The sequence below is a fragment of the Tympanuchus pallidicinctus genome, unplaced genomic scaffold (assembly GCF_026119805.1).
Source record: "Tympanuchus pallidicinctus isolate F22 unplaced genomic scaffold, pur_lepc_1.0 scaffold21, whole genome shotgun sequence".
In the NCBI taxonomy this organism is placed as follows: domain Eukaryota; kingdom Metazoa; phylum Chordata; class Aves; order Galliformes; family Phasianidae; genus Tympanuchus; species Tympanuchus pallidicinctus.
Genome location: NW_026294733.1, coordinates 12,893,054 through 12,911,322, shown reverse-complemented (window position 1 = coordinate 12,911,322; position 18,269 = coordinate 12,893,054). Strand labels below are relative to the sequence as shown.

General features: G+C 40.8%; 1 protein-coding gene and 1 long non-coding RNA gene across 5 annotated transcripts in view; one reads left to right on the top strand and one right to left on the bottom strand.

Moving 5' to 3' along the window:
- Positions 1–18,269, bottom strand: part of ANKHD1 (ankyrin repeat and KH domain containing 1) — a 99,160-nt gene that overhangs the window by 67,107 nt on the left and 13,784 nt on the right. For all 4 annotated transcript variants that reach the window (XM_052684482.1, XM_052684479.1, XM_052684480.1 and 1 more), the window contains exon 2: positions 16,693–16,846. In XM_052684482.1, coding sequence (XP_052540442.1) covers positions 16,693–16,846 — 154 coding nt within the window. The remainder of the gene's footprint in view (positions 1–16,692; positions 16,847–18,269) is intronic.
- LOC128081388 (uncharacterized) lies at positions 120–1,560 on the top strand. The gene is made up of 2 exons (XR_008207169.1): positions 120–161; positions 317–1,560. It is a non-coding gene; the product is annotated as an uncharacterized LOC128081388 (long non-coding RNA).

Below are 18,269 nucleotides of genomic sequence, written 5' to 3'. Positions count from 1 at the left end.
CAGCCAGAGGAGCACAGGTGAAGGCAATTCTCTTGTGTGCCGGAAGGGGTGGAGCCAGGCTGCAGCCCTCCTAGACCTACTGAAGAGCTGGCTGCTAGGGGGTAAGGATCTCTTCTGGAGATCTGCTCTGCTGGAGTTTTGTAAGTGAGCCCAGGATAGGGGTAAGCTTTCTATCTGTTCTCTTTTTGTTATCATTATCTGCTTTGCCAAACTCTCTTGTTTATTTTGTAATTATAGCATCTTAATATTCATTGATTATACACCATATCACTGTTAGAGAGCTGCTAAATGTTGGCTTAGAGCATTCCCACTCCAGGTTGCTGGAATAGCCAAGAAACTCTCCTCTGCCAGCATGAAAGACACCATAACAGGTGCAACAAGCATACCAACACGACGAAGTTTGCATTGGCAGCACCATGCATGCATCTGCTTACAGCATACTGCCCAAGGAAAGGAAGGGAATTACTAACTCGCAGCCCAGCACCAACAGCATATCTAGGACCATTATAACCAAATAACTAGGACCGCCTCATTGCGCAAAATGGAAGTGGAAGGAGAGAAGTCCACAGGATTTAGAGACATGATCCTCAAGCAAAGGCTTCAAGGACCAGCACAACAATTATCTTCTACGTTGAAGGCTTTCATGAAGGGAACTGAACACCTCTGCTGGCAGCAAAGGACCTGAGAAAAAAGAACTCCAGTGAAGAAAAAATTACCTAGATATCTGAAACTGAACTGGACAGACAAATCACCCCAGTAGTCCAGCTATCTGGACAGAATTAACCTCTCTGCATCAAGCAGGAAAAGGATGAGAGACTTGCTGTGGAAATATACACCCAGGTGACCCTAGTGCAAAGGACTGACTGCCTTGATCTCGTAGGCTAACTGCACTTGTCTTTGATCTACTTACTGCCTAAGAGGAGAAGCAACCGGATCTAATCAGGATGAGATACAGACAAGTATAATGTCAGCTTGGCTATTGTCTCCATGATGCGTTCATGCACAGGATTTCTAAAACTAAGAGGAACACATCATAGCACATATCTAAGTCTTGTGCCCTATGAAAACAAATGGAACTCAAACAACTGCAAAGCTCCTGCCCCAAGGAATTGTTTCCATGGGTGACAATCAGTGGGATCCCAGAGGAGCCACAAACTCACAGACTGGTGGGCTCCTTCTTCCAGCTGCTGTATGTACAGATAGCTCACTTCACACTTTCCCACTTTGCTCCAAAAAAACGTGATATAATCACATCAGGACTTTCAGAGTGTAAGCTGCAGAAGCCATTTATTCACATCACCAGCTAGGGCTCAACAACCCAACTGACATTCTTTGTGCTGTTTTTTTTTTTTTTTTTTTCAAACCAAAAAGTTCACATGAACATCAGCCCACAAATCAGCCATCATCACAGCGCAAGAATCTGACCACTTTTTTATACATGCTAAAGCTAATCAACAGCTATGCAAGACACCAGATCAGGTGTGTTAGGCTAGACACAACAGAAGGGGACAGCAGGATACTGCTACTGACACCCATTCATTTACTTCCCTTTTACAGGTTTATAGTACCATATAAACAATTGCTCAGGTTTTACTATACTGTCATTTAGGATGACTATGCTGTAAAGCTCAGTCATCTGATCTCCAATTTGTTTGCTTTTGAGTCCACTTAATAGCTATTTGTTCTTGTGTCATTCACCCAGGTGATTAAAATATCTCATGCAATAATCAGATTTTCTAGGCTCCTCTCATCCTTTGAAAACTAAAAAGCATTCTCCAGAAGATTCTCCACACTCGTGATCACTTAAGTGCAAGATTAACTCAACTTCTCATGTTATTGAAGTCTCACTAGCACTCTACCAAGTCACAAAATTGATAAGAACCCTCTGAAAATGGCTAAACCAAAAACTACAGTGTTTGGAATTCACAGCTTTCTCTAGCACAACGGCACATATGCAAGAATGCCTACCATCAGAGATGGTTGTGCAGCACGTTATTATTTTTCCCTCTGTTAACTGCCCTCTTTTCATGCCTTGCATTTTCAGAGCTCGCTGAAAGATAACATTCTTCTCCTTCAATGCAAGTCTCTCCTGTCTTCAAAGTCTTTCTAAGATCAAATCAAGTGAACAAATATTTAAACCACACCTAAAAGTCATGATAGCTCAAAAGTCACACATCAGTAAGATCCTAGCCTCTAGAAAAGATAAGTGTATTTAAGGTATAGAATCTTCCATTCACTATTTGTTCCCCTCTTGCAAGCTCTAGATTTGGGAGAAACTCCAAACAGAAGAGACTTCAGCAAGAAACCATTCTCATTTCCTCACAGCAAAATTTCTCAGCTGGAAGGCATTCTTTCATATGGAACTAGATACAAAGACTTGTTTTTGCTTAAGCATAAGTTTTCCCAACATCTTCCTGAGATGATGAGAGAAGTTCAGCACTTCTTGAAACCAATCATGTGGCAAGGTAAATGCATCGTTCTGACGTGACATTATGGATGACCATACTCAGTAAACCTCAATTCAGAAATCAACTAAGACAGACTGAGCTTTTATGGTCTCATGGGATTCCTGCAAACAAAACAGATAGGCAAATAAAAAAAAAAAAAAAAAAGATTGAAGTTTTTATCTGATCACCCCACACACACAGCCGAAGCTGGCCATAAGACTTCCTAATGTTTCAGTTCTTCACACTGCTGTAGTTAAGGATTAACAGCCTTTTTTAGCATCCTAACCTTCACAGAAGCTGTATCTCTACCCAGGCAAACGTTTCAAGCGTCTTCATGGAAGCAGTGCGTATTCCATACGTCTCAGAGCTGATCCAAGGGGGTTAGCTGAACATGGCACTTTCAGGATGCATTTGAGCAGCTGTGCCTGCCCAGCTGGCCCATCAGACCCAAGGCAGCCTGTGGCCAGCCAGCACAGAGTAACAGCAAGCAGTCCTCCAGCAGGTCTCTCTAGAAGATCCTACACTGCACAACTGTCAAGACTTCATCACGGACTCTGCAATCCCACACAGCCACAGAACAGCTTCAAGTTTTCTCAAGCGCGGTACCTTCATAGGAGAAAGAGTCGTCTTCTCCATGAATAGTACCAGAAACACAGGACAAAAGAGGATAACAAACTTAGGCACCAGAGGCAATCCAACTAACAGTAGTAAGACTTTGCTTAACTCAAGTAAGTCTTCCAAACAGTACTAAACGAACTAAAGAATTCTCCTGCAAATAGCTGGACTGGCTTAAGAGTTCCTGTGACAAAAGGAGCTGCTACGGGCGCCAGAAGAGCTCCTCAGTGCAGTGCAAAGGAAACTTGAAGTTGTGCCTAACTCGGAAAAAAAAAAAAAAAAAAAAAAAAGACAATGACAGCACTACTATTTAAAATCCTGGCATGTCTGAAACATGCCCTCAAACATCACAAGAGGTTTGTAAAAGTAGATTTGGCTTGACTGGGGAAAGAGAGAAGGAAGAGCAGGAGTAAGGTGGAGAAAAAAAAACATCCGGCAGGAGAAAAGAGAATATGTCAATTGTAATCACAGACATTTTTATTACCTAGCAGTGAAATATTTAGACCATAGATAACAAACTCATAGAAGCTTTACACTCCTCCCAGCTTCTTCTCAAAAAATGTCCCTGAAAAATAGTTGTGTTTCTCAGAATTTTCTCATTTAAGACACTTTCCTGCAGGTAAGGTTTCAACATTTTTCTGCCCAGAGTTGTCTGCCAGAATAACAAGTTGAATGTGAACTCCAAGGTGAACATGGCTACTAAGTGGCCTAGCAAACACCAGAAGCCATGAGAGAAAACTATGTAGCTAGAAACTGAAGAATTCCTGCTTGATGGTGACAGCAAAGAGCCACTAGGTTACCTCAGCTACCATCACTCTGCGATGGTCATTCACAGTGTCCAAATAGCTAGATTTCCTTCTATTATTATTATTATTTCTTTTACCTTTGTAAAAAGAAATACAACTTTTTCATCTTTCAAGGCTTTCCTCATTTTAGCCCTATCAAAGAAACATTAATTCAAGTGCAAGGTGACAAGCTACCAGATACAATTTTTGATGCTTCTGATTCATTATGGGAACCCAGACATCCAGATGTGCTCACCACTGATCTGCATGTGCATAAAATCTTACTGATCAAGCAATCAAATGCACTTGCTTTCTATTCACATAGTTAATACAGAAGCATCACACGCTATTCCTACATTAGTTAGTTTATAAACCATTTTCCGTACTCACCAGATGCAAAATTCACACCTGAATATTTTACAGATAGATGCTCACACAGAAAACAGTTTTCTCTGACATCTGTTAGTAAGTCTTGCTCTTTACAAACTGCAACCTCTTCTCCAGAAGGGTTTTTTCCCCAGAGCTGGAGCCCTGCTATTTGTGTTCTTGCACAGCATCACAAGTCCTTCAGCACTGCTGAAGCAAATAACAGCATGCAACTGCACAGGAGCTGCAGATGCTGCTTTGGCAATGCAGGGGTGGATGCTCCAGCAGTAAGCACAGAAGGCAGAAACGTCTCAGAGAACAAATGGCTTTCACCCATCTCACTGTAGATAAGTGCCTGGGACAGGTATCTACCCTCAGATCACCTCTTTTTCAGAGAAGCAACTACCATTAGAAGAAAAGTAATAACACAGTAAGTTTACCTTCCCAACTAAACAGTTCAATGACTAAATTGCTTTAAGGAAAGCAAACCAACACAAAGCCTGAAGAATTGCATTTAAGTATCAGAAAGCAATTGTATTTCTTCTAGAAAATCAGCAAAAAATAAGAACACACTTGTTCTAGATTGGTCTGAAGTATTCAATTTTTTTTTTCTTTTTAAAAATATTTAAAGCTTTGATTCAGTATCTAATGAGTACCTATCTCACACCTATGAAATACTACAACCAATTAAGGCAAAAAATATTTATTAAGTGCTGAAAGCTATTACACAGGAATTCTTAGACAGAAAGACAGAAATTCTTACTCTCCATCGACCACCAATAGCTAGAATTCAATTGACATGTAACTGCTCGCTTTTAACATTGATCCCACGGTATCCCTGCCGGCCAAAGCATCTGCTCAGCTAACACACCGAACAGGCAACAAGATGGGAGGTAAAAAAGAAGCACTCTCTCCAGTCCCAAGATTTTTTTGCAGGAAAAAGAAACTAACTGTCTCCAAAAAGCCTGACTTTGGAAGTTAAACTAGATCGTTTCTATGTGTAGCATTTGAAGATTTCTTTCAAACTCATTATTCGAGTTCTAGATTCCAAGCCAAATCAAATCTCCATAGAGACATTTGAATTTGGACTTGGAGGAAGAGAAAGCTTCTGTTTACATATAATGACTTAACAGCAAAAGTAAAAGACCAGATCAGCAAAAAATGCAACCTCCAAAAACTGACGGTAAGAAATGTAATAGGAAAGAGTCAGAAAAAAAGCCGGTCTAACTCTGGGGCAGCTGGAACTCAACCTGACTACAACTGCTGAAAGCCACAAAGCAGATTTTTTTTCCTACTATCACGCTGTAAAGGTCTAATGTCTTACTAAGCATCCCTATTATTTTTCCCTATATTTAGGGAAAAAAGATTCTGAATTTTATCAAAAACTCACAGTATCTTGCCAGCTTTCCTTCACTACATAAACTTCAGTTATGTACTTCAGTTAGCTTTAGTAGCTAACTTTAGTTAGCACAGTAGCGTTTACAAACTCCCACTTTACCAGGGATGAGAATTTGCTCTGGAGCCAAGAGTAAACAGGAGATACTGTATATTAAATAGGAGGTTTTCACTTCCTATTTGAATTTCTTTTTTCAATGGCCTGTTTGCTATTTATTTGTTTGGGTCTACTTGCTTATTTTTTGTTTTTCCCCAGCCTAAACCTGCAGCACATCCAGAAAGATCTGCCACGGCAGCAGCGCTGCCATTGACTCCTGGCTGTCTGCAGCCTTTTCCAATACTGAGCCTTCTCTTCCCTATACAGCTGCCTCCTGCAAGGTCCAGCAACATCTTTTTCAGGACCATGCACTAGCAAGTACTGAAGCACATTCATGTACACAAACACATTTCTGGCTGTACCATACTTGACAATACCACTGTGATTAGCTAAGAAAATCACTGACTGCAAGTTGCATTGTCTGTGTGGCTTTGTTCAGCTTTAAATGGACAGAGGCCAAAAGGCAGACTCAGCACATCTGCCCCAGAGCCAAGCAGTCACCTGCCCGCAGCCCTGTAGCATGAGCTCAGCCAGGTCCTGACAGGGCGCAGCACTAAATGAGCACACTGCTACCAGCTCCTGAGCATCCCAGCTATAATCAGGGCAGAAAGGCTCCAAATTCAGAGGTTTGGGCAACAGTTTAGACAAACTTGTACTCAAAGACAGTATCCAGACTAGACATTGAGGAAAGAAAATCAAATTACTTTGGAGTGCTTTAAAAGTACTTTAAAGCCCAAAATCCTTCTTGGGGAATTTGTTTTGATTGCAGCGCTTACCATACCTACCTGTAATGCAATAAAAGCAGCAACTTCATTAATGACCCAGAAGTAAAAACCATCATATCTTCTAGATGCCAAGTCTCAAATTCTCTACTTCACGCCAGTCAATATGAAAGAACAAGGTTCATTACTTTATAGAAATACATCAAGGTGAACAACAGGCATCTTTCTTTAATCCCTGATTTTTCTTTTAGTGCCTCATGAACCTCATTGCACTGTACAACTTCCTGAAGGGAGGTTGTAGTAGTGCCAAGATTATACCTCAGTACCGGTGTAAGAATATGTGACCGATATTGTTGAGTTTTGAGGGATCGATGTTAGAAGTACTGCTTATAGCAGAGCTAAGTGAGGCCTGGTACTGTGTGAGTCTGCCCCAGGACTGGGAATGAGGCTCCCAGTGGAGCCTGGTGAGGGGTCTGGAGCACAAGTCTTATGAGGAGCGGCTGAGGGAGCTGGGATTGTTCAGTGTGGAGAAGAGGAGGCTCAGGGGAGACCTCACTGCACTGTACAACTTCCTGAAGGGAGGTTGTGGTGCAAAAGGGTCTGGCCTCTTCTCCCAGGCAAATAGTAGGACCTGAGGAAACGGCCAGAAGTTGTACCAGAGGAGGTTTAGGTTGGATATTAGGAGAAACTTTTTCTCTCAAAGGGTGGTCAGGCACTGGAATGGCTGCCCAGGGAGGTGGTGGAGTCACTGTCCCTGGTAGTGTTCAAGAGGCGTCTGGATGAGGAGCTACGAGAGATGGTTTAGTGCTTGTGGTACTGATAGGAATGGGAGGGTGGTTGGGCTAGATGATCTTGCAGGTCGTTTCCAACCTTGCGATTCCGTGATAAATAAAAGTTAGCACTGCCTCATTTCAAGTGCCTGCTTCCAAAAACATGGAAAATACACCTCAAAAAACTAAGACTACTGCTGAAACATGGAAACAAGGAACATGGAAACCAAAGTCTGCTGTGAGATGTAAAAAGCACAAGGAAAAGACAACCACCTACCCCTGAGAATTCCCAAGAGAAACTACAGGAAAACCATCAATATCCATTCACGCTGTACAAGGCTCACAAAATTCCTATTCTTGACTGCTAGCATTCTAAGCCAAATATTATATCTGCCTGAGGTCTTCTGACTTTTGAAAAACAAGTTACTTTCACAGAATCACTAAGGTTAGAAAAGACCACTAAAATCATCTAGTCCTACCATTAACCCATCACCTGCACCCACTCTTTCCAGACACCTTCACATGTTTCATGGTAGAAAGAGCAAAGCACGGAATTCCATACTAATGGCTTATGGAGCAAAAGGAACATCGTCCTATGGAGACTAACAGCAAGATACACAAGCACAATGAAGGAAGAGACTTCAAATAAACTTTGAAGGCAATTTGTAAGTAAATAATTCCACTTGCATTCCAACTTTTTAGCATTCAGTGAGAAACTAAGTCCAAATGGATAGTAAATGCTCCTAAGAACTAGAAATTGGCTCTGGTATAAGTCAGCAACTACATGGAACAAAAACAACTTCAAACAACTGTACGTTTTCGAGAAAAGAACCAAGAGGTCCCTAGAAGGCCCATGTCAATAGCAGCTTATCCCAGAAGCCATGGACTTCCAGCCACTCACTCAGTATGCTAAACCAAGTGAAAATATTCAAGTATTATCAGGGGTGACCAACTACCTTACCTATTAAAAAAAAAAAACAAAACCATATAATCAGTCTAATGACGTATAGCACCAAACTGTGTACAATTCCATGTTTCAAAAAATCACCAAGGTTGGAAAAGGTCTCCAACATCATCCAGTCCAACCATCCACCTATCACCAATATTTCACACTAAACCACATCCCTCAGTACAACATCTAAACACTTCTTGAACTCCTCCAGAGACAGAGAGTCCTCCCACTCAGACAGCTGTAGAGAGCCATAAAGTCATCCCTGAGCCTCCTCTTCTCCAGGATGAGCAACCCCCATTCCCTTAGCCTCTCCTCATAAGGCCTGTGCTCCAGACCCCTCACCAGCTTTGCTGCCCTTCTCTGGACATGTTCCAGGGCCTCCATGTCTGTCTTGTAGGGAGGGACCCAAAACTGGACACAGTACTCAAGGTGCAGCCTCACCAGAGCTGAGTACAGAGGGATGATCACTCCCTGCTCCTGCTGGCTGCACTATTTCTGACACAAGCCAGGATCCCATTGGCCTCCTTGGCCACCCGGGCACACTGCTGGCTCGTGTTCAGCTGAGCATCAACCAACACTCCCAGGTCCGCTTCTTCCACACAGTCTTCCAGCCACTGCGCTCCAAGCCTATGGCACTGCCTGGGGTTATTGTGGCCAAGTGCAGGACCGGCCCTGGGTCTTGTTCAACTTCATCCCACTGGCCTGCGCCCAGCAATCAGCCTGTCCAGATCCCTGTGTCCAGGGCCTTCCTACCTCTCCCCAGGCAGACCAACACCTCCTGCCATCTCAGTATCATCTGCAAGCTTACTGAATGTGCACTCTATGCACTCATTCAGGTCATCAGTAAAGCTACTGAACAAGACAGGCCCCAGTACTGATCCCTGGATCTTAACCAATCCAAAACAAACATTTGAGAAACTGCTCATAAAATCTCCCTACAATCAAAGATCTACAGCCTTTCAGTGTATTGTCATTAAATGCACACTATGCAACAAAGCATTCTGCAGATATGATTGTAGGAATGCCACAGTAGATTTCAGAGTACAGGATAATCAAAATCTGGATGCTACTCCCTTTGGAAAGAATCCGTGTAATCCTTTTTACCACGACCCACGTTCAAGAAAAAACACATTCTTCTATTCTGAATGCATTAGCAGAAAAGCCTCATCAAAATGAGTTTAAGGGTTCACAAGGCCATATAACTATGCAGTATTGCTATCCACTATCCTTATTTACTAGCTGTAACAAGAGTAAAACTGAAGATGACGAAAATTTGTGTTTCTCTGCATTGCATCAATGTATGGGCAGCACCCAGAAAGCCTCACCAGACCCCAGCTCTCCAACACTAGCTGCAGAACCTAACACTTAGGCCTAAGCTTGCAGCACACAAGGCCCAGCGTAAGCTTTTCCCCACTACATGGGGGAAATGCCTTGTTCAGGCTGACTGGTGAAGGAGCACACACATGGGATTTCCATTCAGTACAGACTGAACTCCAATTCAATCCACACACCAAGGAGGACTGTCAGTAGAGCACTGGCTCTTTTCTCCTGCCTGAACTGTCCCTGCTTTTGAGCTCTGGCTGAGGCTACTTGAAGCATTAAGCTAACACATCCTAGAAATAATACAAATTGGAAAAGGCTTTTGTTCAGAAATATCCCTGTATTATAAGACGAGAGTGACAGGGAATTTACCTTGCAGAAGAATCCAGCTTATAGAAAAAATAAAATACAGCAGAAGTAAAACAAGGGAAAAGTTGAGTTAATAAAAAAAATCTAGGACTCAAAAAAAAAAAAAAAAAAAAGCCTTGCAAGAATGAGAATTGCATAACTTTACAGTGTAGTAACAATGCACTACTAATTAGCGCTGACCACTGACACTCAAGCAGCTAACTAAAGAGATTGAGTCCTACTCTCATCAGTGATTGTCTGGTCTTTCCCTGCCACCACATCCTGTTGAGGGAAAGTTAAAATCTTGGAATCATCTCTGTCAAAGAAAAGAATTCCAAAAACATTGCAAAGTTATCATATTTGACCTGAGAACTGTTTGATACATAGAAGCATCAGGTTAAGTGTTAAAACTAAACTGCTCTTCACAACAAAATCCACCTGAAAAAGAACCACATAAATGAGAAGTCTTCAAAACACTTCAAAACACTTTTCAAGTATGGAAGTTAATTTTTCAAAAGCAGGATTAGACTCAACTTTTTCTAATCTGAATGACTAAGATTAGAAAAAAAGTATTTCAATCATGCAAAATCTTAGCAAAATATAATATTAATAATTACATGCACAAAACTCAGTTTATCCAACGTATTCAAAAGCACAACACATCTGTAGGTTTCACGTACCATATATTCCTTCCCATTCTGAATCTTTAGGTGGTGAAGAAAGAAAATGAGCAAGTCACTGTAATGTGCCAATATCTCAAAAGGCAAAAGTATTCCAGTTACTAAACACTGGTGATTTAAGTAGTAGCACAGCCCTGACTTCTATCCTAGAACGAAGCCTACTGATGAAAATTGCTCTGCTTATTTGATTCATGTACCATGCCCATGTAACACAAGTATTTCAAATTGAGCAAATTGAGATAAAAAGGCTTCCATGATTTAAAAACAACCGTTCAGTAACAACAGTGGCTCAAACCAAGGCGAGGCTTTTGATGTGCTGAGGAAGCCTGAACATGCCTCATATCTGTTACTGACACGACTCAATAGTAAGGTTTAATCTTTGCTTCAGTTCCAGCACTCCTCTCTTAGACTCCCCTAATAATAACCCCATTTTTTAAAATCAATAATACTGAAATAAATCCAGAAAGGTATTCACTACATTCTACAAGCATATATTTGCAGTCATTAAATTGATCAACATCAATGAATCTTCCACGTCTCCTGTAGCTCCCAATTTGTAGCTTCTACAGTTTGGAGTGGAACCTAGATAACTCATTAGAGGTTAAGCTTATAATGTATTAAATGGAGGCACACCTCCATTTAAAAATCACAGGTAAGTTACTCATCAACCCCCAGAAAATAAACACCAGGTTCAAATATAAATCTTTTACTATAAGAAAGATCAGAGAATGTACCCCCCCTTCAGGCTTCAATGCTTCCCAAAGTGACACAGATGCAGGATGAAAGCAGACCACAAATCTTTTAAATCTCTCTTTTAGATCATAGCAGACTCTGCCATAGTGTTGGATCACAAATCCCGTTCAGGTCCTCTGATGTTGGAGGAAAAGCTTTTTCTTCTTTAAATCCATTTTATTGGAAAAAGTGATGTTAGTGAATAATGAATGCTTCTGTTCACATCACAAAACGCCATTTTGGTTGATAGTATAACTAGTGGGTATACAGATACATATAGACGCTGGAAAGCATTCAATTATACACTTGCTGAATCTCACTCTACTATTTCAGTTTATCCTAAAGCAGGCAGATTTTGTCCAGGCCCACTCACATTTTGACCTGTGTTTTGTATTTCCACTTAGTTGGCAATTACTTTCACTTATTGCTGCCCCCAGTTCCAGAACATGCTACCTGCTTCCCTCACCTCCTTGCCTTTCATCCTAATGGTTTTTCAAATAAAAGCTTCAAGCTCTTATTTCCAAATCAACGACCAAGATCCACCAGAACTACAGCACAGCTGAGGCTGGTGGGGACCTCTGGGTCCATCTGGCCCAGCCAGGCCTCAGCAGGGCCACCCAAAGGAGGGTGTTCAGCATCCATTCAGCTTCAGAGATCTCCCAGGAGGAGACCCCACAGCATCTCCAGTTGCTGTGCCAGCACTCTGCCACCCGCACAGCACTGCTGCCAGACAGTCAGAGGCAACACCTGTGTTGCACTCTTGTAAAGGCACATCTGTTGTCTGAACAGACCTTTGTGGGGAGAAAAAAAAAAAAGAGAAAAAAAAAAAACATTTCTCTTAGACCATTTATTTAAAAAAAAATTACACTACATTTGATTTCCCAGAGTCTCAAGCACACTAAAACTTCATTTGCACAAGGGTCTCTAGTCACCTTCAGTCATATCCAGAGACATCCTTCCTTTCTGCTGAAATACAACTGTGCTCCTGTTTGAGCATATCTGAAGAAGTCAATCATGAAATCACAGAATATTTGGGTTGGAAGGCTTCTTAGAGCCCCCCCGGCCCCACCTCTCCATGGGTTGTCTATTCCCTCCCCAGATTAGGCTGCCCAGGGCCCATCCATGGCCTGGGGCATCTCCAGGGATGGAACACCACAGCCAATTCCTACCTTCTAAATTAAATCTCCACCTTTGAGATCGAAACCATTCTCTCCTATTCTGTTCTATTCAGTTCTATTACTGTCTGCCCATGAAAAAAAGTCTTTCTCCATCCTGATTATAAGCTCCCTTCAGGTACTGGAAGGCCAAAATGAGCTCACCCCAGCTCAGCCTGAAAAAATCTTCTCTTTTTTTTAGGCTGTACAAGCCCAGCTCCCTCAGTCTCTCTCCATAGGATAGACATTTCCATCACCTTCATGGCCTCCTTTGGAACAAACCATTTTCCAACACTACCCTATTACATGCCCTGAGCATGATTACATGACCTATACTCACAAGTCCGACATCAGAAGCACCAGTGTACCTGCAGCCAGGACCCCAGAGCCACCCAGGTGTGAAGAGTATGCTCCAACTGAACACCAAGATGGCAAGGGACAGTTAGTTTTGTCTCCTTGAATACAACTAGTTGAGTTCTGATAACTCGCAGGAATAGAGAGCACTCTAATGCTAGGAAAAAAAAAAAAAAAACATATATACATATATTTACCACTTTCTTCTGTATCTCTTGAGAAAATTCAGAACAATAGGGAGCACATTACTCAAGTTACTAAACTGTTCAGGCGCATTCTACGCTGCTTACCAAAAAGCTCAGCAATGCCATACTGAAACATTATGAATGGAGTACTTCAACTGCAGGGACTGGCATTTTGATGTTGTAAAATTTCCCATGGTACTCCATGTTTCAGGTGTGGGATACACCAAACAGGCAACAGGACTTCCACTCAACCAGTATCCTTCTCTTTAAGGACAAACTTTTACTCCTCTTGAGACCACTGCACTATGTAAGCAAGCCACTTTCCAGTCCTGATACCTATAAAAAGAGGGATCAGAACACAAACCAGCTTTTATCTGCTAAATATTCCCCTGCTCTTATTTCGAGGATTAGTTTGCCCTCCTAAGAAAACATGCCTAGGGACCACTGAGGAATCCACCAAAAGCAGGAGCTCTGTTCCTTCTAAGGTACCAGGATGGATTAAAGAAGGTAAAAGGCTCCTGCACCAACGTTAAACCCATTCATTCACAGCACCAAAGAGCTTTTATCATCCAGGTGCCAACTATCATCTCTAAAAAAAGAAATTTAATATGCAACCTCACTGAAAGTCAGCAAAAGCAGCATTATTTTTTAGAGCTGAAATATTATTTTAAGAGATCAACACTGCCCTAATTAGCAGTGGAGCTGAATGTTTCAGAACATGAACCCAGCATCAGAATACAAAGAATCACTTTAATAACAGCCTGAAAAACTGAAACATCTCCAAACAGTGATCTCTTTCCATAAGTTCACTCTAGGTATAAATCCCTTCCTTGCTACTAGCAATAAAAACTGCATACACTCAGAACCCTTGGCTTGTTTAGAAGAGCTTCACAACTGGATTCACTTGCTTTTCCTGAAAATGAAAACAACAAACATATAGCTTTAGAACAGTAAAGTCTCTCTCAGAATTCAGAATTGAAAGCTAGCGCGTCAAGTTTGTTTCTCAAAAATTTATCTTTAAAGGTGGATTTTCATTAACGAAGCGCCTATGCTTTGCTCAAGCAGACTGTGAAAGGAAGCTTCATCGTTGAAATTGAAGCTAATGAATCAGGGTTTTGGAGGTCCTAGCAAATTTAAGGAACTGCTGTTTGCCTGCATGCACGCCAGTGTGAGTGCGCATTTGCTGCTCTGTTTTAACAAAGGGGAATTAAACATAGCTCTCACACTACAAACTGTAGTTTAAGCTGTTGCCACCCAAAATATTATGTGTTTGCAGAAGTTAAGTCATCTTGAAAAGAGAAACTAAAGAAATAAACTAAGCTATTAGGATAGGTAAATACAATATAGAGAAACACTTTTAGGCAGTTCAACCAAATAAGACCTCTGCATCTCCACATACAGGCTAATCAGTTCTCAAATCAAAAGAGCTACAAAAACCACACACAAGTTGCAGTAAGAAGCATGGATGGTTGGGGAAAAAAAAAAAAAAAAAGACACTCCTGTGTGACATGAAAAAAAACATTTCGTCTGACTGCAGTTGCTACTTACTTCCTAGAATTAACAATCAACATTCACATGAGATCTGAGCATTAAGGAATTCTGGAGGAATAAGCAGAACTAGTTTTGCAAGTCCAAATTAAGATCCTAAGGCCACAGCCATGAACCCTGCATCTGAAAAACACTCAAATCTGAGACATCATATGCGTGATCACCTGTTCTCCCTGTTGCAAGTTGGGATAAGCCTCACACAGGAGAGAGGAATCACAGCAATGAAAGCCAAGGACCCTGGAAACAACATCAGACAAACTGGAACTAAACTACCTGTTCCAGCAGCAGTGCTGTCATTTTTTTTTTTTTTTTTATTTTTATTTATTTATTTTACAGGCTATACTTACTATACGAAAATAAAATACGACTAAAATGTCTCTAAAGTGACAAGAGAAATTGCCTTCACTGTCAAACTGCAAAACAAAATCACATCAGTGAGCTGTTTGGTTTGTTGTGCCTGAATACCTTACTTAAGACTTGGAAGGGCATTTTCAGCCAAATTACTCAGATCAGTGCAAACCCCTGCAAAAACATCTAAAACATCTCCCAGAAGCACAAGCTTATTTTCCAGTCACCTTCAATGTACAGCTTTTATCAACAAGCTACTAGGCCCTCAATGTTTTCTTCCAATACTTTTAGTGTTCAGATATTTTCAGTGTTCAAATTCACAGTGGTATAGACAAGAAATCCTTAACTGGTGGACTTCTTCATGAGTGCTTTTGGTCTTTCAACCTCACACACTCATCAATTGATCAAATGGCATGAATTTTGTCCTGTCTATTTGAAAAGGAGATGGAGCCCAAAAAAAGCCCTCCAACAAGTTTACTTTTCTGTTCTGTCCACTGTCTGCACGTCTGAGTATTAGGAAATACTCAAACATATAGGAAATCAAAGCATGGGACTCCCAGATTAAAAATGATTCATCTAATCCTGCGGACAAGCAGCAAACTGCTATCTAGAAACCTAAAGGAAGCAGTCTCACAAACATAATAAAAAGCAATGATACATTGTGTATATACATACACACAAACATACATACACACGTATGTCAAAAAATGTGAAATCATTTTGAACATTTTAACCTTCGAGTAAGACGTGAGGGTAGTTGAGGTATGTGCTTACACCAGCCATCAGCTATTTCCATGGACAATTTATAAAGCCAGCAGTAGGTTTTATGACACATCAGCCATCAGGTACCTGAGAGGAACTTGAGAGGAACTGCGACTGATTTTCATTAAATGAAAAAAGGGGTCCATTACACAAATATTCTTGAGTGTCCAGAAAATCCCAGATATATTCTATATTCCCTGCAAAGCAAAGTTTGAGCCACAACAGTTACACCCAGTTTGATTAATTTTAGAGGCCCACCTTTAATTAAGGCATTGCAATTTTCTGCTGACAAAAAGGTATATAATTCTTTTCACATTCAAAATGCAAAGCAAATCCCTTGCTCTCTTTGTTTCCTCATCCTGACATTCCTTAAGACTGTAGACAGCATTATGCCTAATACTTGCAAACAAATACTACTGTTTCTATTTCCTAAGACTGGTCAAAAAATTCAGAATATATATGCATAACGATCAAATAGGATTTCTTTCAAAGCAGGGTTTTCACAACTTTTTGTCCTTCAGTTTTGGAAAGATGAGTCACTTCCAATTTCACTGCAAATATCTGTGACACAAATTTTGGAAAGACTTCATTAGTCAAGCTCTACCATAGAAGAAACAAATGTAAGTAAGTCACTGTTTTTATCTAGTCTGTTTCTGTAGCAAGAACATTAAATCTGTATTTTTCAACATCCATATCACAGGCCTACAGAATCAAAACAGATTTTTGTGAAATTCAAACAGTAACTACTATTTCATCTGCAATTTTCTGGAGTAATTCGTTAATAGTTATATACTGAACAAAGCAGCACAAAGAAAGATACTGTTTTCCTTCTCTCTTTCTCTCCTCTGTAACCCTCCCTCAGGTACACATGTAATATCACCTGGTCAGTGAAACACCACTTCACTCAAATGAACCTTTCTAACCTTATGCATACAGAAACAGTGAACCAAGAAACCCTCAGCACCTGTAAGAATTATGAGCTTATTGTTATGCTCATATTCACATAATCACAGTAAGTTTCTGGACTTCACTAGGGTCCAAATTTACAGGTTGCCAGGCCTGTGTGCAAGTTATTTTCAGAAAAAAAGTAAAATACTACACAAATAAAGTACCTGCTGCCTCCAGTAAGGCTTCTAGTCTTGCTTGCGTTTCTGGATCCACAGCTCTCAAGTCCGCACCTTCTGCAGCGCTCGATAAGAACAACTCTGATGTGGTTTTAAGTACAGGGTTATCAAGATCTTCTTGGTCCAAAATAAATGATTCAACCTGTTTGACAAGTTAGATAAACAGTTTTACCATTTTTCACATTTTATAACAAATCTAGAAATCACAAAATATATAAAGGAATTTAACTGTAATATCATAATACTTGAAGCATACAAATTATTAGATAGAACATTAGAAGTTACTTGGTCAACTCACTAGAAAGGTAGATGAAATGCTAAAATAAAGAACTCTACACGAGAAATAGCTTATCCTAAAAATAATAACTGACAAGAGCTGAAACTACAGATTAAAGAGCTGAAACTCAGATTAAATACTGAAAATAAATGTTATGGATGTTTGCACAGTTAACCAGCAGAACAGACTGCCACAAGGAGCTGTGGCACCTTTGTCAGCAGAAATGCACTTTGTTATTACAGAAAACAGCCACCAGTAATGACTTCAGTACAGCTGAACCTTTCTGAAAGCCAGGGATGGACCCAATGATTTCCCAAAATACCTTTCAGTTCCCTTCTAAAATATTATTTCAACTAACACTGCACAAGGATTTTCTGTTTTGAATACAAACAAGATAGTCAATGACGATTCAAACCAGAACAATTGTTTCCACACTGGCACTTAATATTACCCAGTCATCAACATTTTCTAGACTAGATCAGATACACAGAACAATTAAGCAAGCAGGTACTCCAACGAAGCAGCAATAATGCTGTCCCATTGCCAGTCCACGTGATCTCCAAACACAAGCTCATGGAATTACTCAACATAACACAATGTAGTTTTAGGACAGCTTGCCGGCGTAAACAAGGAGGATACCTGACTCATACTCTAATGAGAACAGAACTACATTTCAGAATCTGTCTCAAGTGCAGACAAAACTCCTTCTATTTTCAGCAATATTTTTACATCAAAACAGGGATATCATTCCATAATTATCCATTCAATGCTACTGGTGTCTTTGGTATCCATCAGAAATGAGACATACATGTTGCTGTCCTTTCTCACTCCACATCCCAATCCCATCTTCCTTCCTCTGTTTTCCCTTAATTCTTTCCACTATCTCTTCCATATCAGCAGTAAGCAACCACCACATTCAGTGCTATCACACAACGCTTTGGGAAACGTACAGTTCGTGCTTCAAAAATCAAAGCAGGCCCAACAACAAGCTCGGTAAAACGCCCCATCACATGAAGGGTGTTCATGAGTCTGGAAAGCTGCATGTAACACTGCTATTCAAGATCACCTGAGTTAACGGCTGTCCCTTGTTAGTACGTAAACGTCCCGTAACATTATCCCCATCAGCAGGTGCCCAGTGCAATGCAATGGTCACACGTGAATACAACGAGAACTGCATTCACCGAAGGAGGTGGTAAGAGTAGCTTTCAGGAAAACAGATTGTTAGTCCCACATCTGCACGATGTTGCCTAACTTACAGGAACTGTACCTTGTATGTCCACACACAAAC